The sequence below is a fragment of the Phyllopteryx taeniolatus genome, chromosome 18 (genome assembly GCF_024500385.1).
Source record: "Phyllopteryx taeniolatus isolate TA_2022b chromosome 18, UOR_Ptae_1.2, whole genome shotgun sequence".
Lineage (NCBI taxonomy): Eukaryota > Metazoa > Chordata > Actinopteri > Syngnathiformes > Syngnathidae > Phyllopteryx > Phyllopteryx taeniolatus.
This window is the reverse complement of record NC_084519.1, coordinates 5,968,027-5,990,168: the sequence shown is the minus strand read 5'-3', so window position 1 is coordinate 5,990,168 and position 22,142 is coordinate 5,968,027. Positions and strand designations below refer to the sequence as shown.

The window sequence follows — 22,142 nt, the reverse complement described above, 5'->3', positions numbered from 1 at the left end:
AGTTTTATAGGTTTCACAGCCACCAGGTTAGCTCATAGTGTATCTTTGCGAACAGTTGTTGTGTGATACAACAGTTCATTGTTTGACTGTATCGCAACTAGTGCAATCTTTCAGGCTCTATCTAACCATCATCTAATCCGTCAATTCTATCAAAATGGAAGAGCCGCAGAGCAACAGCTCCATAATAATTCCAGCCTATCTGAGTACTTTAATAAGAAAATGTTTCTGTAACATTCATCAGTGTAATAAAACTGAAACATCAATATGAGAACAGTGAAACAAATCTCACTATAATTGGTCAGTAGAAGGGGGTCTGTAATTACTGTGAGCTATTGTTTTTTTTTTTTTTTCAAATGATTTTTCTTCTCACGCCCGATGAGGTGTCAAATTGTTGGTTGGTTGGTGGAGCTCATTTTCATAAACCTCTTCCTCATTAAACCTTCCTCCATTGAGCACCTTACAGCCAAAAGAAGTTTAAAAGAACACACATGCAAGAGCGAGTGAGGGCAGGAGGCAAGAGTATGAGTAAGTTCAATGTTCACCCAGTGTAAGCACGTTATCAGCCAAGTGCAGCTTCTCTCCACCAGGCGGTCACTGTTTACGTGCAGAAGTAGGTCCTATCAGAGGGCTTTAGCTGTAGCTCAAGAGGGCTGTGCTGCACACTTTATCAGCACAAAGTTGAAGAGTTCAACCAGCAGGCTGAGTGGTGCATCTGATCCTTCAGTATGGAGAGTGAACCCCCCCAGTAAGTCTACAGACAGCTCAGTGAGGAACAGCTTAAGGCCTTGCTAACCACACTACCTGTCACCCGAGTTAGTCCCTGTAAATTAATGAAGTAATAAGCATGGTTTCTTTGCAAAGTAATTAGAATTGAGGCCGTGTTTGCAAAATGCTGAATTGGCAAGTACTCCATCCATCCATTTTATATACCACTTATCCTCATTAGGGTCGCAGGTGAGCTGGAACCAGCTGACATTGGGCACGAGGTGGGGGACAACCTGGACCATATTTAATTGTAGTGGTTGGCATACATTGCCAATAATCTTTATAGTACCATAAAATAAATGAAATCATCCATCAATTAAAAAAACCTATTGGAATTGCATGTGAAAAAAAAAAAAATATATATATATGTTTTCATGACCAGAAAAAGGAGTTTTCTGTTACAGTTTGTGTGGAAAGAAAACTCTTCAATTCGAATTGACAAATTATAAGTTCACCCAAAATAACAGGGAAAAACACACCTCAAAATTCAGTTTAAACTGCCTCTATGGATGTTTTGTGAAACATTTATTAAATATTAATGAGGACTCATCTCAACATGTACAGGTAATAAATTAGAATATCGTAAAAAATATTATTTCAGTATTCATACATTACATTATATAGATTCATTAAACACTTGGGAAAAGACTTTTCAGAGATAAAATGCCTGCCTAATTTCTACATTAATAATCAGATTCATGATTTCTTGTTTGTTACATAATATTGTAGTTTCTAGAGATGGGGAATTTTGGGTTTTCGTTTGCTGTAAGCTGTAATCATCATGAAATATTTCACTATGAAGTGTGTGTAGTACATCTCTACAATGAGTTTCATTTTATGAATTGAACTACTCAACTAAATTAAGCTCATGACACTATTCTAATTTATACCCATTTGTGTTTCTTTTTCTTTGGCTTCTTGTCACTTTTTACAACATTTATTCTGAAACAATACAAAGAAGGAAATTCAAGCTCACTGTGCAAACGTTTTACCTAGGCTTAGAGCCTGGTGTGATTGAGCAGCAAACGGTCTTAAAAAGTTCTTACTGAAGCTTCTTCTCTAGTCTTAGGGTGATTTCATTAATAACAGAGGACTTGGCTTCATCAATGATTAAGCACAGGCTTGAACAGAAAGACAGGCATGCGAGTAGACAGGAGAAGCTGATTTTCGCCTCAACGCTATATATGTATGCGAGTGTGTGGGCAAAGCAGGCTATTTCCCAGCTCAAGAGACACAGGCTTTTATTTTGACCTGACTGACGAGGGTAAACAGTAAGGAAGGCGGGAGTGTCTGGCATCTGGCATCCGCTCAAGAATCCTTCTTCAGAGTTTGTGCTCCCAAATGAATGCTCTAACATTATCTTTATGACCTCATCAAGGTGAGGCCCTGCTGTATTGGCAGGCTGTTGCGATGAAACATACCCGCTCTCGAGATTCTGACTGGCCCTGTGTGGCCTTGCCATGAGGGATGTTTATGTCAATGGATACAGATGGCCTAATAATGAGAGACAAGGGAGGATGGATACTTTTTAGTCTAAATGGATTCTTGCCTTTATTTATGAGACAAGGGACAGTGGTTTCTTAAACAAAAACAGGCACAGCTAATGTCTTTACTGTCACTATTATTCCCTCCCCCAATCAGGGTACCGTCAATTGTGCTGCCAGGAGTGGAGAAAAATGGACTAAAGAAAAATGCAGATGTAGTGCTTGTTCGTTACAGTAGAATGTGCAATCCGGACTGGGTGTTCAACAGGAGCCACTCTGTTAGCCAATGTAGCGTATACAGGTTAAATCAAAATGGAATTAATTTAGAAGAAAAGAATGAACTGGAAGCGACGCCTGCGTTACTTCCGGTTTAGCATAATTTTAAATTACAGCGTTATAATTCAAGGTATTTTATCTAGAAAAGGGCACCACGTCACTTTTTATGTGGATAAAATTTAGGGAAAGTGATGAGAAACCTTTTATCAGTATCGTAATCTGAAAGTTGATACACTTTCTGAAATTTTGATAAGAGTTCTAGACGGCCAGAGGTCTCTTTCCTCGAACCCAAACACACACAACAATGCACGTAGTGAATTTCATGAAACATTTAATGAGATCTAACATGGGGAATCTAAAGAGAAACAATATCAGAAAAAGAAAAACCCCAAACAGGACAGACGAACATTGGCTAAGTAAACTCACTTGTGATGTGAGGTTGGTCGTGAGCATGGGATGACACTGCGCATTGCTGAAATTCCTGTTCCCGTTAGAACCCAAATATGCACTAATCTGTACTTTAGTAGACCACTAAAATGTTGGATTTACGTGTGTTGAACAATTCAGGCAGGCGGGTCGACCTTCCGGGGGTTGGCGAGAGCGCTCACGAGGGATGGTTTGAAGAAAAAGGGATCGGGGACAAATCGCACCGCAATTACTTCCCAAAGCCTTGTCCGTAAACTGCCCCACACCCAAAAAGGGTAGCGTTGGGGAGTTGGCAGGTGCCTTCTGCGGTCCACGCTTGGCAGCGCGGCAGGGAAGTTCGGCGTCTCTCAGCCTCCGCCACCTCGTGGTGAGAGGTTGGGGGGCTCCCTGGGCTTGGCCAGACCTTCAGCAGGCGGAACAACGAGAGTGAGAGAGCGAGAGAGAGTGAGACAAAGGAGCTTCGGCCTTATTATCCGCTTTAGAGAGCGAGGCCGGCCCCTTTTGACCAAATGGAAGGCAGACCGCGCCTCGAGCATTACATTTCATCTTAGTATAATTTGCGGTTTAAAACCAATGGAATCAAATATTAATTATTGGATTTAAGATAACGAGACCATTTTCCCACTTTGCATTGTCCCACACCCATCCTCTTTAATCCCTGTAACGAATGTTTCAATTGTATGTGTTTGCTGAGAACACTGTAATATTTGCAATGTGGCATTTGTGTGGTGTGGAGTGAAACATTTCATTCGGTTCAGTTGACAACAGATTCGACATCAGACATTCAAATACAGTCACTAATGGCGTTTATGTAAAGCTCTTAAAATATTAGAGCCCAGTCAAGTCCAGTGCAGACTGTGGTTAGTGAACACGCGTTTGCAGACGTTCCCCGGCACCTTTGGGATGTCGCTAGTACCCCGTCCATTGTCCCGGCTTGACTGGCCAGGTCCCTGCCTGGCAGCAGGGAGGAGACACCTTTGTTGGTGAGATGCTCCGGCCTGGCTGGTGGTGGAAGTGAATTAATTTAGCGTTCTGGTGCAAACTAAGTGTCTTTTGTCTCCGCTTTGATGCGCCTGGTGCTGGTAATTCACTTAGCGTCGGCGTGCAAAAGCAGATGTCTGGTCTGGTCTGTAATTCACTTAGCGTCTGTATGCGAAGTTGAATCTCGCCACTCCGTGGTCGTCTACCTCGGCGGTAGCCTGAGAATGGGGTGCTGGGGTCATCTGTTAATGGCGTGTCCACTACCCCATTTAAACAAATTTTTTTTTAGTTCATGGACAGAAAATCTTTAATTTGACCCTTCCTTGCCGTCACCCAGCATCTTTTCCTCTGTCACTCTGCTCTGCTTCGCAGACTGAAAATTGATAGTGGATTGAGAACTAGGTTTGGGACTATACAGTATGCATCATTTCGCTTTGTTAATGTGTGTTTAGGCCTTGTGTTAGGAGACATGATCATTGAGGGGCATATGGGTTATGAAGACAGTGCTTGGAGAGAGCCTTTTGGGAATGTATTACTCTCGAATTAGCGTAAAGGAATTGCATTTTGTCTTTTTTTGTTTACACTCCAGGGCATGTATCAATCACTTATAATCTGACCAAGGTTCTTGCTTTTTTCCCATTCATTCTTGCAACATTCTTGCTCATCACACAAGCATGAAAACAATAAAACACTCTGTGCTAACTTTGAAAAGTGCCACTTTTTAAAATAAGTGTCACAAAAAGCCAAAGAACAAACAAAACATACTCCCAGAGTTAAACCTTGGCTCGCTGAACTCATATCTTGTGAGGTATGCTAACATCACAGTCGAACACGATGAAACATCGATATTCATACTATTTATAATAATGTACGATATTCCTATGCAATTTTTTAGCCATGTAACTAAAGTTACAAATTACACATTTGTGTAGTCATCTGTGTTGTTTAACCAAACTTAGAAGGACTCCATCCCATCTATCTTCATGTATGTAACTATTAAACATGTTTAACCTTTGTTTACAGTATAAACAATTTATTAGCATCTTATTATTTTGACTCCAATTGTTTTTGGAATGAAGCGCCAACTTGATCTCAAATCCTCTGCTTTAATGAGGAAAAACACTTTCTTATTTTTTAGTGTAGTTGCACAGCTGCAATTCTTTCCGGTGTCCCCTGCGTCTTCTCTTTCTCTTTATGTCCTTTGTGGTGTACATATGGGATAGTCAGCCTTCATGGCCATCATGTATAATTCAGGCATGATAACATGTGATGACTGACTTTGAGGCGGACCACCGCTTTTGATTACACTTCACTTGCCTGGTGCTGGAGCTGCTTGAAGGAATTGTATGGGCTACTTAGGATGTGTTGGTGTTGTCTTCTGCTGATGTGCACTCTGCTATTGGAGATGTTTTCAATGTTTTTCTCAAATGCCAATTTAAAGACAGATGAATGCACTAATGACCTTAAATGCCCTGAAAGGTGGCTATGAATAAAATTATGTATTATTATTATTATTTAGTAGTATTAGTAGTAGTAGTTGTAGTCACAAAGTGCAAGTTCTAAGATGCACAGTATCTGTCTTCTCTTGAACTCATTAAATGTATGGAACAAAAGGCAAGTTTTCAATGCCAAAAGAATTGTGATCTCTTCTTTTCACTAACAGCCACCCTCTAAACATGTAGTCATGTGCTTCCTTCCATGTGAGTTTAATAGACCCTCAATTCACTCAATAGCATGCACAGGCGTCCTCTTTTGTGGTCTATATTTAATGCCATGTGATTAATCCACACGGCAGATTTAGACACAAGGCCGCGAACAGCATATCAATTGTTGTGTGTCAGTTCGTTATGGCTGCTGCACATGTGCAAACATCTGCACATCATTGCATAGCCTCCATTTATCCTTGCAACATTAAATCCGTTCACCTCTGCAGTGCAAAGTGTCTAATTCTGTGGCTAACTCATTGAATGCCATTCTCTCCTTCCATTAGAGAGATAATTAAGTAGAAAACCAGATCTCATCTTGTATGCACAAATATACTGGGGCTCGGATGAGGTAAAATAGATGCTACCTTGAAAATGCTATTGGAGAAGCCATTTGGAAATTCTGCTGCTACTCAAAAGTTTCAATTGGATGAAGTTATCAAAGGTTATGTTGCATCTCTGTGCAAACAAATAGATTCATTGGTTTCTGTCATTGAATAAGGATAGCCTGAATGATTTTCAGATTCCAGTGTATAGGTTTTCAGATGTGGTGACAAACATTTCAAACACATTTGCACAGAAGTAGGCTGCTACTTTGCCAGTGATTATGCTGCAGCACATTGTGAGGTAGGATAATACTGTATTCTGTTGAATTATCTAATAATATGTGCGATACTGTAGAAGATGAGATGGCATATACCGAGTGATAATTTTGACAGCACTTTTTAATTAAGTTTTACTTATATGGTGAACTCTCACTATTCTCAGGGCTTAGGGACCTCACCGCGAGCAAATAGGGGACATTTTCACGTAATCGATGCCCCATCTCAAATCTGCCTTGTTTAAACCTAAATTATATCCAAGATGATGATTCCAAAACATTATATCATCAAGAACTCATCTTACAATATTTCTCTTAAAAATAAATGGCTTAAAGTTGATTTGATTTAAAAAAAAAAAAAAAAAAAAAAGAGAGAGAAAGAAAAGAAAAGTTTGTCATAAACATAGGAATCAAAATAATTTTGTTTTCGTCAACTTCGTTTTACAATATTTTGGTTGACTAAATGTACAGTAAATTTAGTTGACTAAAATGGAAAACAACTAGCCATTAACCTTTGAATTCAGTCAAGTTTGAATGTACAAGCACAGATTTTTAACTTTTGTCATTTAAACACAATCACCTTTATTGAGGCTACCTGACATCGCATCTCAGTAACAAAAACGTAAGTCACAATAAACAGTAGACTCCATGAAAACTCTATATCCGCTGTCAACAATTTCTTTGTGCTAATGTTACCCTTGCTCTGTTATCGGCCTCTGGTGAGACAGACAACAGAGTGTCACTTTTTAGTCTATTCCACACTTTGTTTTATGCTCTGATCTGATGCCTTATACTGCTTGTTAACCTTTTGGGGTTTTACCAGTGATAATGGTGTCACACAATTTTACAGCACAGAGTGACATGTTTTCCATAGCGCCAAACATAGAATGTGTCCATATGTCCACTCCTCTCTTTTTCCCAGGCGTAGACATGTTGCACGTGTAGGAATTGAGATTCATGCCTACTGTAATGCACTACCAGGGAAAAATCCAACATTTCAAATACTGGTAGTTGTTTGGATGTAGTTCAGATGTCGCTAAAGCAGTTGTACTTGATTATATTCCATCCTAACATCTTGCTCAAATAAAACCAAATTAGAAATTGAATTTCATCAAATTATTATTTTGTTAGTTAAAATCTCATTTTGCTTCAAGGAAAAAAATATGTTGACAAAAATGAGGAAAATTCTTTGTCAACACAATTATCACCACTTCCCCTAATATTAGAAGAGCCCAATTTGGGTCATCATACCAAAAGTGATGCATGGCGTGTGACTACTTTCAGTGGGGTCTTTACGGTTGTCGTGTATGCGCTTAGTGTTTACATGAACTTAGGCAGCTCTCCTTTCTCCTCTGACGGAGCAAAGCAGCTAACATGCAAGAATATGAAAGCCCGTGTCTGTTTAAAAGCCTAAAGCTGTCGTCAGCATGCGCAATGTGCAGAGACATTCAAGCAGATGTTCCTGCTCAGGCTTGATTGCCTTCATCAAGACCCATCAGGGATTGCACTTAGGCTAGCCAGAACCAACGAAGAAAAAGAACAACGTCCCAAGCTATTTTAGCAATGCACGCCTTCTCCATTAACTACAGCTGAAATATTGACGTCACTCGCTCTTTCTCACTGCTTTGTGCTGTGTATCTTGCATGCTTAAGGTCCAAGATTGGTTGGATTAGATTTCTGTGTAAACCAGTAAGTTGCCTTAGTCTTGACCTATCGTAGTCATTCAGAGTTCTTTTGTGCTTTATCGAAATGGAATTGGAAGTCTTACATATTATTATTGCCGAAATCTGCATTAGCATTTGCACATCAGATTTCATGCTGGAAGCAATATGCAAACAGAACATTATCTCATCATCAATCTTCAGTAAACGCATCATGGAGAGTCTCCGGACTTATAGGTCTTATCATATTTGTGTGTGTGTGTGTGTGTGTGTGTGTGTGTGTGTTGTTCGGCTGTTAGGTCAAGGAGAAAGGAAGATCTTTATCCCTTTTGTGCCGGAACAGTTTGACTGTGTCACTGTGGTTTCTTTGTATTCTGATGGGTAATTATTGAGAATTACAGTCGTTCAGTCAAACAGAACAACGTTTTTAAAGGGGAGTGACAGAAAAAACAAAGGAGAGAGTGAAAAGGTAACTTAATACTATAGGAAAAGACAAAAGACAAAGCACTAGCTGTAAACAAGATGAGGGAAGTAAAGCTTTATATACATAGTAAAATGACACTTTAGATTCAAGTGTTGTATGGGTCAGTAAGGCTACACCCTGTGAGGGAAGGACAGGAGGGGAAGCATGTGTGGTGGAGGTGGCGATGTAAATTATAAACATCTGTAGGACCAGAGTGTAAGTGAGGGGATACCCAAGAAATTTGCATAGTTCTAAGTTATTTCTTGCAATAAGTAAATGGCCCCACATCCAGCAAATAAGTCCGAGGGGTGTGTGTCTGCAGACACACGCAAGTGAATTGACACCGTTTCACATGCACAATAACCGTGTCCTGTAATTGCTGTGCCTGCACCGCGTGGGCTGAGGACTCCACCCCACCCGATCGAGAGGCGGGTCGGGCTCAGGAGTCAACCTGAGAGCGGTCTGGTGGAGAGGACACCTCACACCCCGAGGGATACAGGGTGATCCACCGGCGCCGTAGAGGCGCCCTGAAAACCGGCCACCTGGAGGAGGCCGCAGGGATCCAACGCCTAAGTCTTATAGTAGAAGCTCCACATTATTTGAACATTCAGAATTTGTAATTCCACTTTGTCAAATTTAATTATTTTGCAATATTCAATGATTAGGTGGCACGGTGGACGACTGGTTAGCACATCTGCCCCAGAGTTCTGAGGACTGGGGTTCAAATCCCAGCCCCGCCTGTGTGGAGTTTGCATGTTCTCCCCGTACATGCGTGCGTTTTCTCCAGGGACTCCAGTTTCCTCCCACATCCCCAAAACATGCATGTTAGGTTAATTGAAGACTCTAAATTGCCCGTAGGTGTGAATGTGAGTGTGAATGGTTGTTTGTTTATATGTGCCCCTGCGATTGGCTGGCGACCAGTTCAGGGTGTACCCCGCCTCTCGCCTGAAGATAGCCGGGATAGGTTCCAGCACGCCCGTGACACTTTAGGGTAAACGGTGCAGAAGATGGATGGCTATTCACTGATTATATACAGTGAACTTGTTTGTATGTACTTACAGTTGACAATGGAGCGACACCCTGGCCAACTCATGTTACCATACTGATTCTTTGTCTTTTCAAAAAAATTATATAACTAATAGGTTATAAAGTTTTTCAAACTTTCAAAGGACCAGATAGAATCAGAAATAAAAACTTCTGGCCCACTTAATCCTCCAACTATCCCAGAAGAATAGTTTAGAGTCTCGAGGAAATGATATTCTCTGTATTCATCACAAAACAAAACCAAAGTTTGATGTCATCACTGTGTTTTGTTGCGGTTTCTTAGTTTTTTTAAAGCATTTCATTTTTTCCATTTTAATTTCATTTTCTTTGACATAGAAGTGACCTCTCCCCTTTGTAAAGGCTCATTGTCCATGTGGCATTGCTTAAACTTCTCTTGTGTTTCCTAATCTACTTTACACCCATTCTCATGTCATTTCTCCTGAAAATGACTCAAAATCTTTGCTGAGCTCTTTACAGCTATAATTACTCCACCCTATATTTATGAGAGCACCCTATGTGAAATGTCACTATTTCCCAGCATGCCTGATAGTGTGCTAAGCCAACTCTAATTGGACCAGTGCACAGGTAGGCCAAGCAAAGGAAAGCCTGGATCATGGTCAAAGGGGCCCATGGTTGAATTTTATCACCTTTCTGCAGAGCCTCACTGGGGCAGAATGACCAATATTCAGTTACCCCGTGGGGTAATTAAAAAATGTCTTCCGTTTAATTCATATCCAGCTGGTGAAGCATGATATCATTATTGGAGGGCATTATAATTCAAGATTATAACAGCTACAGTGTATTTCAGAACTCTACATTTGTACTACGGTGGGGAACTGTTAAAATGCTGAGATGCTACTAATTCTCGCAGGGTTTTTGTACATTACATCAGTCTCCTCAACTCCCCTGATGCACACACAGCACCCTTGTAGCTACTGAGATATGGTACACTGATAAGTGTTACATCGGAACACTTGGCTAAGATTTCATACCTGCTTGAATCTGTTTTTATTTTGTTGTTGTTGTTTTTGCTAGATTAGGTGTGCTTTGATGCAAAAACGTGTTTTTGTGGGTGCACACCTAGCCGCTAAGCATCACAGTCCCTGACAGTTTCTGACATTCTCTATCTAGAAAGTACAATGAAGGAGTGTGTGAGTGTGCGTGCGTGTGCAAGTGTGTGTGTGTGTGTGTGTGCGCTAGAACTGGGCAGCAGGTGAATATCTGTTGTTATGCTACATATTAAGTGGTGGTTAGCCTCTTTGTGGCCTCCGGGTGACATACTGTACGTAGGTTTAGTGGCAGTGATTTCAGATCTTTCTACTATGTATTTTGCTATAGGAAAACGGGTTACTTTCTGTTCTTAATGTGTCAATGCAAATGAAGCAGTTTTCATATGCAGCAGTCCCCGCAACCTAGTCAGCCAGCCACCAGTGGGCAAACATTAAGCTCCGGCACTGCACTCCGGTGCCAACTTCAAAATAAAAAGCCTAAAATGGCATCGATGTCCAATGAATATGTGAAGCTTTTATTTTTAAGTTGGCCCACTCAGCACGCTAAGACACTATTAACAATCGTTGTGGCGGCTGCCTTGACTTCAACTTTTTCGGCTGGCCTTAACGCAATGAAAAAAAGCGCCAAGAGTAAATGGAGAGGGAAATCACGACTGTCGAGCACTTTGCAGTTTGTTACCGTCCACGAATGATCAATGGTCAAACAGAACAACGGAGACGTACCCGTCCTTGACAATGGACTATAATGGAAATGGATTTTCAAATGAAAAGTCGCTGCTTCTTGTTATTGCATTTTATGCATTAACTGTATTTGCTTCCATGCAGTTGCACTTTGTGATTGCACTTTGTATTTGAATATTTATTCAGTCAACCCTTGGTAAAGTGGAATTTTTTTTACTTTTTTATTATCATCAGTCATTTATTCTTATCTAAAGATTCATTTTTCACTTAAAACTGTTAAATATTGTTTGTTGAAAGGAATTGCAATAAAAATAGATTAAAATAGATAAAGATTTTTCCCTAACATGAGGAATAGTTGTGATTAATAATCGTGATTACAATATTGATCAAAATAATCATGAATCATCATATACCATTTATGCCTTCAATGCAAAGTGGTGGGAAGTGTGGTTGCGTTGTGAAAAAACAAATATTGTCAAGGTCAACAAAAAATTAAGTTGCATCAGCTTGATCTTGAATGATCATCTACAATCGATTTAAAAACAAAAAGAAAAAAAAGAAAAACATAATTCAACTAACCAATCCTAGTTTTTTTTGGGGGGGGGTTACTGTAAATGCATCAGGTTTTCCGTCTGATATTACTTCAATCCTTGTCTGACTGCATTTGTATTCCTCATGCATATGAAACGTGAAAGTGTAGTGCAGCAAACTGAGCATATTCCAGATGTAATGGTTTCTTTTTCCAACACTGTACCAAAAGCAATCATCTTTTTTTCCCAACCACTCAGCATCATATATGTCACTTGCATAGCTCAAAAAGCCCGATGGATCTTTCTCAATGAGGTATGATCCATATTTCCATCGTTATTCATTGCGTCTGAATCGCTTGGCCGGGACCATCCTGAGATGTGTCAAAGCAAACAACAGAATAACATCTGGTAAAAATAAGGAGTTTTATTTTTGCTCCCAGACTCCCCCTACAGATCAGTGCGATATGCAGTATAATTTACTCTCAATTCAGCGTGGTGAATAAGAATTATTTGTTGTGAATGTGTTTTAACAGCAAAGACATAGTTTGAAACTTAGGAAGAAAAGCCAAAGAATGTACTGTATGTGCTAAAGAAACAAAATATAATGTATATATGTTCTAAACCAATGTTTCATTGAAAAATATTGTGCAAGATGACTGTTTTGCTAAAGTTCTTACCACTTCAGTTATGTAGCTATAGCCACGTATCGAACATTATTTTCTTCCAAAATATTGAATTTCACGCAAGTGACTCTGCGTATAGTTGGCAAAATATTGCATTGTGAGCTACTCTGTCTTTCCCACAGCTGTAGTGGCCAGGCTGCTCCACCAGTAATACAGAAGACAAAAATAGAGTCAAGTCACATTCTTCGCTTTAGGTAAAAGGTCATGCAATACGGCAAACATAATACTCCCTTATGGTGATGTGACCTTCATTGTGGTAACTGTTATGACCGATTATTCATTTGTGTTCTTCTCATCTTTTTGTTTTAGCTCAGCTTGCTTCACGCCATGTTGTCCTCCTACAGTGTTTTTGTCCGTCTTTTATAATTTATTCATTTTATTTGCTGCATTTTTAATCTTTCAAACAAAACGGCTATGTTTGTCAGTTTTGTTTTTATGATTCATTCATTATTAAGGATGTCAGGGTGCAGTGCAGTGCGACGGATTGGATTACTGCACCTTGGTGGTCAGTGTACGAGTCTCTCTCTCTCTCTCTCTCTGTGTGTGTGTGTGTGTGTGTGTGTGTGCGCGCGCGTGTGCGCGTGCGTGTGTGCATTTGTTGAAATGAAAGGAGAGAACAGACAATCGCTTGTTGCAGATGTGGTTCAACACAAAGCACAATTGTCCAAGCTATTTCATATTTAGCCTTCCCAATTGTCCAATGTCAAGAAAAAAAACAGTTATTGACCTGTAGTACAGTAGCAATTACCAGTACTACTACCGTGTTATAAACATTGCAGCAATCAATGAATGCAAATGGAATTGAAAGGTGTATATACTGCATGAATTACTTCATGGTGTGCTAGGTGTATTTTGTTAGGCATATTTTTCTTTGTTTGAGAACTGCTGAGTTACAGATGCAATAGCAGCTTTCCCAACACACTGATGTGTACACACTTACACTGAAGAAAGTCTTAAAAGACAGTATTCCCCTAGATAGTTTTTTGTTTTGTTTTTTGTGGTTGTAGTTTTTGTGTTTCTAATAATCTGCCCTTCCCCCCAAAAAATAGAAATGCCTCTTGGTAGCAATGCGGTTCTACCTCACTGCAAATGACAGTAACAATACAGTACATACAATATATCTTTTAAATTAGTACCTCTCTGACAGTGTAGTTCAAACTGGAGCGTTATTATCTTTGTGACACACTTTGGATCTTATTAGATTGTCTGGGTTTACCTCATGTTAAGGCCAGCAATTGTATTTTTAGTTTATCAGATTCATTAATAGAATTTTAGCAGGCAATTCTAATGTGAGCAATGAAATCGGATACTGTATGTGTTGCGGTTTGTGTATACAAAGCTCTGCAGTATGTATTTTTCAGACTGATGACTCAGAAGCTGTGTATTTAATTGAATTAAGTTTGTCATCCTTCCTCCACTGTGAGCCCTCTCCCTTACACTAAGATGTTTTGCACTCATTCGCCACAGTGTGGGACAAGCCAAACAGACTTAATCTGTCACACAGAGTGTAAAGCGCTAATTAGCACTGATCTCGACAACGGTTCATTACCAAGTCAGTGAAAGAATTCACACTGCCAAGATTCTTTTTTGGGGGGAAAAAAAAATCAATTTGATTAAGGAAGGGAAAAGAAAATCTGCGTCAATCAGTGGACATGAAAGTTGTGGCATGGCTCTTAAGTGCACAACTTTGTAGGTGTAAAATAATTCTTAATATAATTTAAGCAGGGATCATCAATTTTATGTTGCACATTTGTTGTTGTTGTTGTTGTTGTTTTTTTTGGCAGTTGACTTCAGCCGCCCGGGAGGATTTAATGACTAAGGTGACTTCTAAACTCTATGCTTAACTCGGCTCATATTTGTCAATACACTTCCGCAATTATCAGTCCTCTATCATCGCTGAATCATACTAAAGTTAATCAAGTATTTCCAATTACCGGTACTTCTGGACTACATGTTACAACTACAAATAGAAATACAACATTTTATATGTAACCAGTGCACAATACACAGCATTAAATCCAGTGAACAAATTGATTTTAAAGGTCTCCACTCAGCATGTAAAAATAAATTTACCAATCTTAATTGACAGTAAGTACAGTAGAGTAAAAAAAAAAAAATTCATACAGCTCTTGTTTACCCTGATCTTCCAATGAAATGTAGGTTTAAATTCACACTGACGTATGTATGTTTGTGTATATATTTATAAACACATAGCTTGGATGACATAATGTCCACACTGGCATGATTACAACAATAAAATGAAATGCATTTGCCAGAGTGTAATTAGCTTGAGCCCACTGTATTATTGGAACTAAATTCTGTTACAGTTTTACTACTTTACAATCCTGTGGTAACACATCATCCTCCATCGCACTGTCTGAGGAGATGTAATACATCAGTGGGCAGTGGCTACACTCACAATGTTTACAAATGTGCTCGCCTGTGTTGTATGAATTCTCTCAGATGCTGCTGTTCTTTTTTTTTTTTTTCTCTTTTTGCACGGATCAGTGAATGTCAGAATGTCCTCTTTCCACTGTCGCTCATTTGCCCAGCAAACATTATCCCTGTGTTCTCTGCTCGCAACAAGCACTACAATTACACTGCCTGTGGGTGTCTCACATAAGAGTCCTCTTTGAAAGAAGTAATGGGAAGGAACATGCTGACAAATGCACAGAAACTGTATGAGCTCGAGGTTTGAGGTTTGCCTCCTCCAAGCAGACATTAGATTTGTTGAGTCTATCATCATATCAGTGGCATGAAAATCACACTGCATCCGTCTTGTCATTGCTGTCCATTTTCCTCTGGATTTCAGTAACCAGGCAGACAGTTTGAAGCAGAGCTGATACTAAGTGTGTAAACCAAGGTGATGGAAAGCACAGTCGGTCGAGCACATTCTTTAGGATGCATGGCTAGAAGGTTAGGGTTCGAGGGAGGCTAGAAAAGACAAAAAAAACAAAAAAAAACATTTAAATTAACATATGCTAACATTAGATTTCCCTGTTGCTGTGCCTTAGCGCTGGACACTGCAGTATCATACTCCACAGTCTCCACTTTGCTGCAGTGGTCCATTCTCTTACCACCCTCAAGTTCCTCTATAATTAAAGTAATACATTTATATCCCAGCGAAGCCACATGTCAAAGTGAATACACTTTACACCATTGTCATTTGCTAGCATGTAGTTTTGACTGATGTGTTCATCGCTGATATATATTTTGGTTTTTTTTTACAGTTTGCTGCATAGTTATTTTGAAGTTGGCTGAAGTTGTGTCACTCTCGCTCTCTCTCTCTCTCTCACTCACTCTCACAAACTGTATATTGGTAACTTTAAACAAAAACAAAAAAACACTGGCATGCAACCATTGTCATTTTAGCCAATTAAAAACTTTTGTGGGGAGAAAAAGGGCTAACTAAAAAGCATACAGTGGTGATCCAAGGAAAAAGAAACTCGTACATGCAGATTGATTGGCAAGTCAATCCTCAATACTATATTTGATGAATTAATTTAAAGGAGAAATATGATGCATGTTTTTCACAATTTCAAACATTTCACAATTTCAAACAATTCCCAAGTATTTTAATAACGTGTGTGGCATGTTGTCATCAAAATACCTCAAGAGTGAAGAACATTTTTCATATTTCTTGCCATGGAGAAATTGCCTCATACGGTGAGACAGCCCGCATCCTGCCCAACATGGAACAATGGTGACCCCGGCTTTTTTTAGATGGACAGTGACCAGTAGGATGAATGTCGCCGGGCAAATGGCTGCGCATTGCTGCCCACATTTAACCGTCTCCTCTTCCACCTCACTCAGCAATAAGTGTTCACAGCAGATGGCTGCTTGCTTCTACGAGTGGAAGCAGACCCCCCTCCCATTGTGGAAAACACAAGTGCACAAGACAATGAAAGCTTTTGGCTTTTGTGGCGCATGGACACATGGCAAAAACAAATTGAAAAATTGGTTCTTTGACTCCGGAAATCCATCAAGGTTAGCTGCTAAGTCATTGCTTGAGAACTATGGCTACATTTACACAGCAGGGTCTGATGCCCAATTTTTTTTTTTTTTTTTTTTTTTTTTTGGTGAAATCCAATCTTTTTATGTAGTTGTTATCTTTTAAAAAAACAAATGTGATTTCTAATGTGAACATCATGCATCCATGAAGTGACACTCATGCACACAAAACACGGTCAACCTGGCACAGTGTGTTTACAGAAGTAAATATGGTCCCTCATGTTGGTCTCAGTCCTGACACATTTGTGGCGATTTCAAGGATTTTGTGCTTGAACTGACGAGTCCCCCCCCCCCCCCCCCCCCCCATATATTTATCAGTTCTAAAGCATCTTCTTTTCACCACTGACATTTTATTTTCTGCTACTCAGTCCGCTATTACATTTCGAGCCTGTCTGTTTTGTTGAACAATTGTGACGGTTTTTGATGATGATCTGATTCTGATGAGCGCAACTTGAGCGTCCGGTCTGCAGGCGTATCGGATACATATCCGATTTATATCCACATGCAAAAGAGGCCTGGGACAATATGGAACAAGCCATCTTTATTTTACTGTTAAGATCTAAAAGAGGCTGTAAAACCCCAAAATAGGGATTTTATATATATATCCCTTTTTGGCTTGTGCCAAATTAGCTTTGACAAGTAACATGATTAAAAAACAGTGTCATATTTGGTCTCCACAGAGATGGTGCCCAAAAGTTTAAAGATTGACAGACCAGGGACTTGAAGGGGGGGGGGGGGGGGGAAAGAAAAAAAAACATACATATATATTTCGCCACTTTTATTTGATGTTCTTTTTTTGGGTAGTTTAGTTTCAATAGGCCTTTTGGATCCATCACAATGCTGTCATGAAGTGACATACTGTTCATACCCCAAGAAGCATTCGAAATGAGCTTCAGGGAACATTACAGGGTTTTATCTTTATCTCTAATTCTTTTATCTGAACTGTCTTTCCGCACTCCACCTCTCAGCTCCTCTTGTACCTCCCCTATGCCAGTAACCCCCTCCTCTGTGAGGAGCCCTCTCTTCTGCAGCGGCTGAGTTGCCCGCATCCTCTAGTAGGATTTGCATAGGTTGGCCCACTTGCTGCCTTCTTCCTTTCACTGTCCCATCATCTTCGGTTAGTTTCACCTGAGCCCTCTCTTATCCCCTCACATCTCACTCCCTCGACATGGTTTCTCATTTTTTCCTCATCTTGGATTCCGTCTTTGGATTAGAGCGCTACGAAAATAGTGCAGGTGAAAAAGAAGTGCAGTAATTCAGCAAATATTGAGTCCAAACTTCCCAAAAATGAAATGCACTTGATTTCCCGAACAGTAGCCAGTCTTCTGCCGCAGAGACGATAGAGATACAAATCTTGACAGTTTGCCTGTGCCAGTGTGTGGGGGCTCCCCGTCTCCCTCTCTCTATTTCTCTCTCTCTTTCCTTTTCTTCTTGCATCTCTCCCTCCTCCCCGGTCTCGCTGTGTGATATCAGTGGCTTGACAGAGTGGAGCAGCGCAGTGGTAAAGCGAGACTGGCAGAAGGCTCTATCCGCTCCCTTTCCCCTCTCCTCCTCACTCTGCCTGCAGGTGAAGAAGGGAGCGCATTGACTCATTCCAGGTGCCGCTCGACTCTCATATAGGCACATAGGCTGCATGGTTTCATCACCACAGAAAGTCAAAGACAGATTGGATTTTGCTTGAAAGCAGAGCCAAGAAAGCAAAGATACGAGATCTTCCGCTTCCCATCAAGTGGATTCTTCATTTTGTTTGTTGTGGAGTTTCCTCCTTTTCATTTTTCTTCTTTTGAATACCCGTTAAGGGGTGGGGGCGTGAGCCATGCTCCCCAAAGGAAAGGCTCTGGAGGGCCACGTGTTCTGGATGTTGCTTTGGGCAGTGGGATGGACGGTGCTCAGCTCTGCTTTTGGCTCCTCATCCTCAGACCTCCATCTCTTGTCTCCTACCCCTGGATCCCCCCAGCCCCCCACCCTCCCTCAGCCAGAGTACTCACAGAGCCCTCAAGGGTCCAGGTACCATCAGCCACCTGTGTCCATATATCGCTCGCCTGCATCGCTACGACTTGGACACGGTGAGTTCTGTCATCATGCACCTTGGTCTCCTCTCTTCTGCTTTTTGACATTTAGCATCTTGAATGAGGCCATTAACAACCACTGAGTTTCAATATTTGAATTTTGTCCCCTTTCACGGTCTTCCCTCAGCTTTCCCTTTGCCACAGTCCAAAGAATTAAATGTAGTTGACATCAGCTCTGCATTATTGAGCCATGCATCATTGAGCACTATATGTTTATAGTCTGTGAGAGGGTCTGACAAGCAAAATTCTCAGCCGGAGATTTAAGTGTCAATGCTGAATGATCCCTCCTGGTTCTCTCTAGTGTCTTTACGCTTTTGTAGCTCAATAAGATCATTTATCAAGTTAATATTTAACTACCTTTTACATGGCCGTTAAGGATGTGCACATTTTCAAGAGGGTTGCAGGTTGGGGGGGGGGGGGGAGGGGGTTGCTGCTCATGGTCATCAAATTCCATTTCATGATCGACTTTTGTTTTGTTGGTACGTAATGTGAACTGCTTTCAACATAAGCTGCTACAAGGGTGGTTGGGGGAGCGTTCATTATCAGAACATTGTATATGCTTTTCATTGTGTTGAGCAACACCAGGCTATAATTAGGGATCAATGTTTTGCTATAGCTCCCAATTCATTAATTGCTATCAATATACCAAATGCAACATATTTAGCAGTAGTTGGGATTTTTTTATTTTTTTTTTAAATGATCTTTGATTCAGTGTCAGTATTAACACAAAAACATTGTCTTGGTCGCATTATTAGTATTGTTTTGTTATGTATTAGTACATAAACTGCTAAAGTGGTTCGCCTGACAGTCAGGAGATTCGGGTTCGAATCTCTGTGTGGAGTTTGGATATTCTCCCGGTGCTTGTGTGGGTTTTCTTCTATGCACTGTTTCTTCCCACATCCCCAAAACACAAATGTGATAATTGAAGACTAAATTGTTCATTGGTGTCAACAGAAGTGTCTACGTATATATTGTTTGTCTTTTACATAAGGTGTACCTGCAGAGGTAGGATAGGTTTCAGTTTCCTGCGACCTTAATAAGGATACGCAGTATTGAAAGGATGTTTCATGTACACTCAGGCATCGAACGTTGAACACTGGGATGTTGGTTGACCTTCAAATTTCGAAACCACTTTACCGATAGGAAATAATGCAAACTAAAATAAAGGGTTTGATGATAACATCTTCATGATGTACAAGTGAGACGATAACATTTTTCATCTTGCAAGTGTTGAAAAATAATTTAACCATTATCAATATTAAGGCATAGAAGTAATAAAACACTGTATTTATTGCTAAATGACAAAGGCGTAATACGAGGTTATTTGCAAAACCTCAATTTTGATAAGTGGATATCCTTATGGTGTTACTTCAAATGTGAGTCCCCTTATTTCACATAACTTTGAGTGTATCGTCTGCTCACAATATCCATTGTCACAAAAAGCCAATTAAATAATAAAACATGCTCAGTGTTGTGTACCCCATTTGCCAGAGTTTGTCTTTGTCTTAATCTTAAACTCTGAACTGAGGTCTGGTGCGATATTCTGTTGTTTTAGTGTATGATGTTATGCACAATGGAATTTACAGGGGTAGTGAAGTTTATAGGTTCTGAAGCATTCAATGAAATATTAGGAATGAATACAAACATGTTAAAGACTACTTTGACAGGAGCTTTGAATAACTACTTGAATGTTTTTTTACTAAACATCACACTGGCTCAATCCATTTTTGATTGGGGGTCAAATGTGTTGGAACAGTACATTGGAGCCAGATCTCACTTGGACTCATTTTTTTACACTTCAAAGGTTTCATTTTCCGCACATTTGAACATGATTGGAGCAGATGAGTCTGACAGGCTGCGAAAATGCTGAGGAGAGGATTTGCATTACTAATGTGCTATGCCCGTTTTCATGATCATTGATGAAATAGCAGCTTTTCTTAACTATTTTAACTACTAACCGGATTAAGTATTAGGACCTTGGCTACTTTTATCAAAGAACACTAACTTTATATTAGGTTAAGATGGAGCATCGATTAAATGTGCCATCAGAGTACCAAATTTGAGCAGAGGAAATATTACCTGTAGATCAGCTGGTCCATTATGATAGTGTGTGTTTCTTATAGCCACATGCCAACAGTACAGTAAGAGATTAGCTCTTCTTTGCATCATTGTATTGAGCCATTCAAAAGCATCTTCTCTTGCACCTCTCAATGCATGCTAATGCTCACTTATATGTACACATTTACCTTTTTATGTGCATTTTTACACTGATGAAAGCCCAGTGCATGTTCACACAGACACAGACTTTGTTAACTTTGTTATGGTCTGATCTCTTACTTTGCTTGACTTTTTAAAAGTCCATTTTGAGGAAATTGTACGTACTGATGACATTTCCGTGCGTATGTGGGTATTCACAAATGCCCAAATGTAACAACAGTAATACCCATATATCTCAGACAATTTAACAGTACCCTCGTACAGCTATTATAACACATTCTCACTGAAATATGTATTTATTTCGGAGTATGAAAAGGGCAAGAGAAATCGTTTATTTTTCTCACTGTGCCAATGACATAACTACAAATTGCAGTATTTGTTTCCTCTCAACGGGCTTGTGAGCTCATAGAGGTTATACTGGAGTACACTGCAACGCTATGTGTTGTCTCAGCACTTATGAGCAATGAATTTACAATACTTGCAGAATGTAATTATATAGGTGCTGTGTACTGCAAAATCACATATCATACTTGTAGCACGTTATGATTAATTCCACTGAAGCGGAAGTTATGTTTGGCCTTGTATTGCAATAAAAATAAATCCAAATAAGTAAAGTTCAAATCCACCAATGTTTGTTACACAGCACACTTGTGATGGACTCATCTTAAAGCAACACCTGTGGCCTTTTTGGAATTGGACTGTTCTTACACGACTTCCTCGCACTCCTTTGACTGCAAAGACAGCAAATCAATAGGAGGAGCTGGTGTGATGTCTAAATTGTGCTTCTGTTAAAGATTTTTGCCCTCTTCTCTGACCTCTTTTTACCTTGCCTGAGTGTAGGTTTTTTTAAATGATTTTTAATCTTGTGTAAAGGCAGTGCAATTTGTCATGCTGCCATAGAGAAGTGGGAGGAGGTGAGCACATTACCTTAATGTTTAGCTGCGTTCCAGCCCTATTTTCCTTGATAGTACAGTATGTTAAGATACAGTATTTCCCCCTGTTGACATTTTATTCCTGAGCATGCTGTTTCAACATTTTATATCCATGAATTTGCACATTACTCACTCACACAGGACAAAAGTCTCATTGCAACAAAACTTTGGTTTACTGACCGTAAGTTTGGCATTCTATGTACATCTATAAACAATCAATTATGTATCCATTGTTTGAGTCTCATGAATGATCGCATATCTCAGTTACGTTGGTCTCAATTTGTAGTATGGTTTCTGAAAAATAATACATTTCAAAATCTTAAGAACGCATCTCATTGTTTTCCCTTTTATTTCTTCCTCTTTCTGTGTAGGTCTGTCGAAGGTCATACATTGTGGAAAACTATTCTTTAATAACCACGTTATGCCAGTAAATCTCGTGAGACTTCTGCAAATCTCACAAGATCAGAATCAGAGTCATCTTTATTTGCCACGTATGTCCAAAAAACACACAAGGAATTTGTCTCCGGTAGTTGGAGCCGCTCTAGTACGACAACAGACAGTCAATTGACAGAGAACACTTTTGAGACATAAACACATTGAGAAAA

The 22,142-nt window shown here is 39.9% G+C and overlaps 1 protein-coding gene across 15 annotated transcripts in view; it reads left to right on the top strand.

Annotated features, from left to right (window-relative positions):
* The window catches only part of nrxn3b (neurexin 3b), a 290,616-nt gene that overhangs the window by 149,300 nt on the left and 119,174 nt on the right, over positions 1–22,142 (top strand). For 2 of the 15 annotated variants that reach the window (XM_061754825.1, XM_061754824.1), the window contains exon 1: positions 17,832–18,385. The exons of the other annotated variants lie outside the window; for them this stretch is intronic. In XM_061754825.1, coding sequence (XP_061610809.1) covers positions 18,136–18,385 — 250 coding nt within the window. In that variant the 5' untranslated portion in view covers positions 17,832–18,135. Of the gene's footprint in view, positions 1–17,831; positions 18,386–22,142 lie in introns of those variants that run through there. 15 annotated transcript variants of the gene reach the window in all.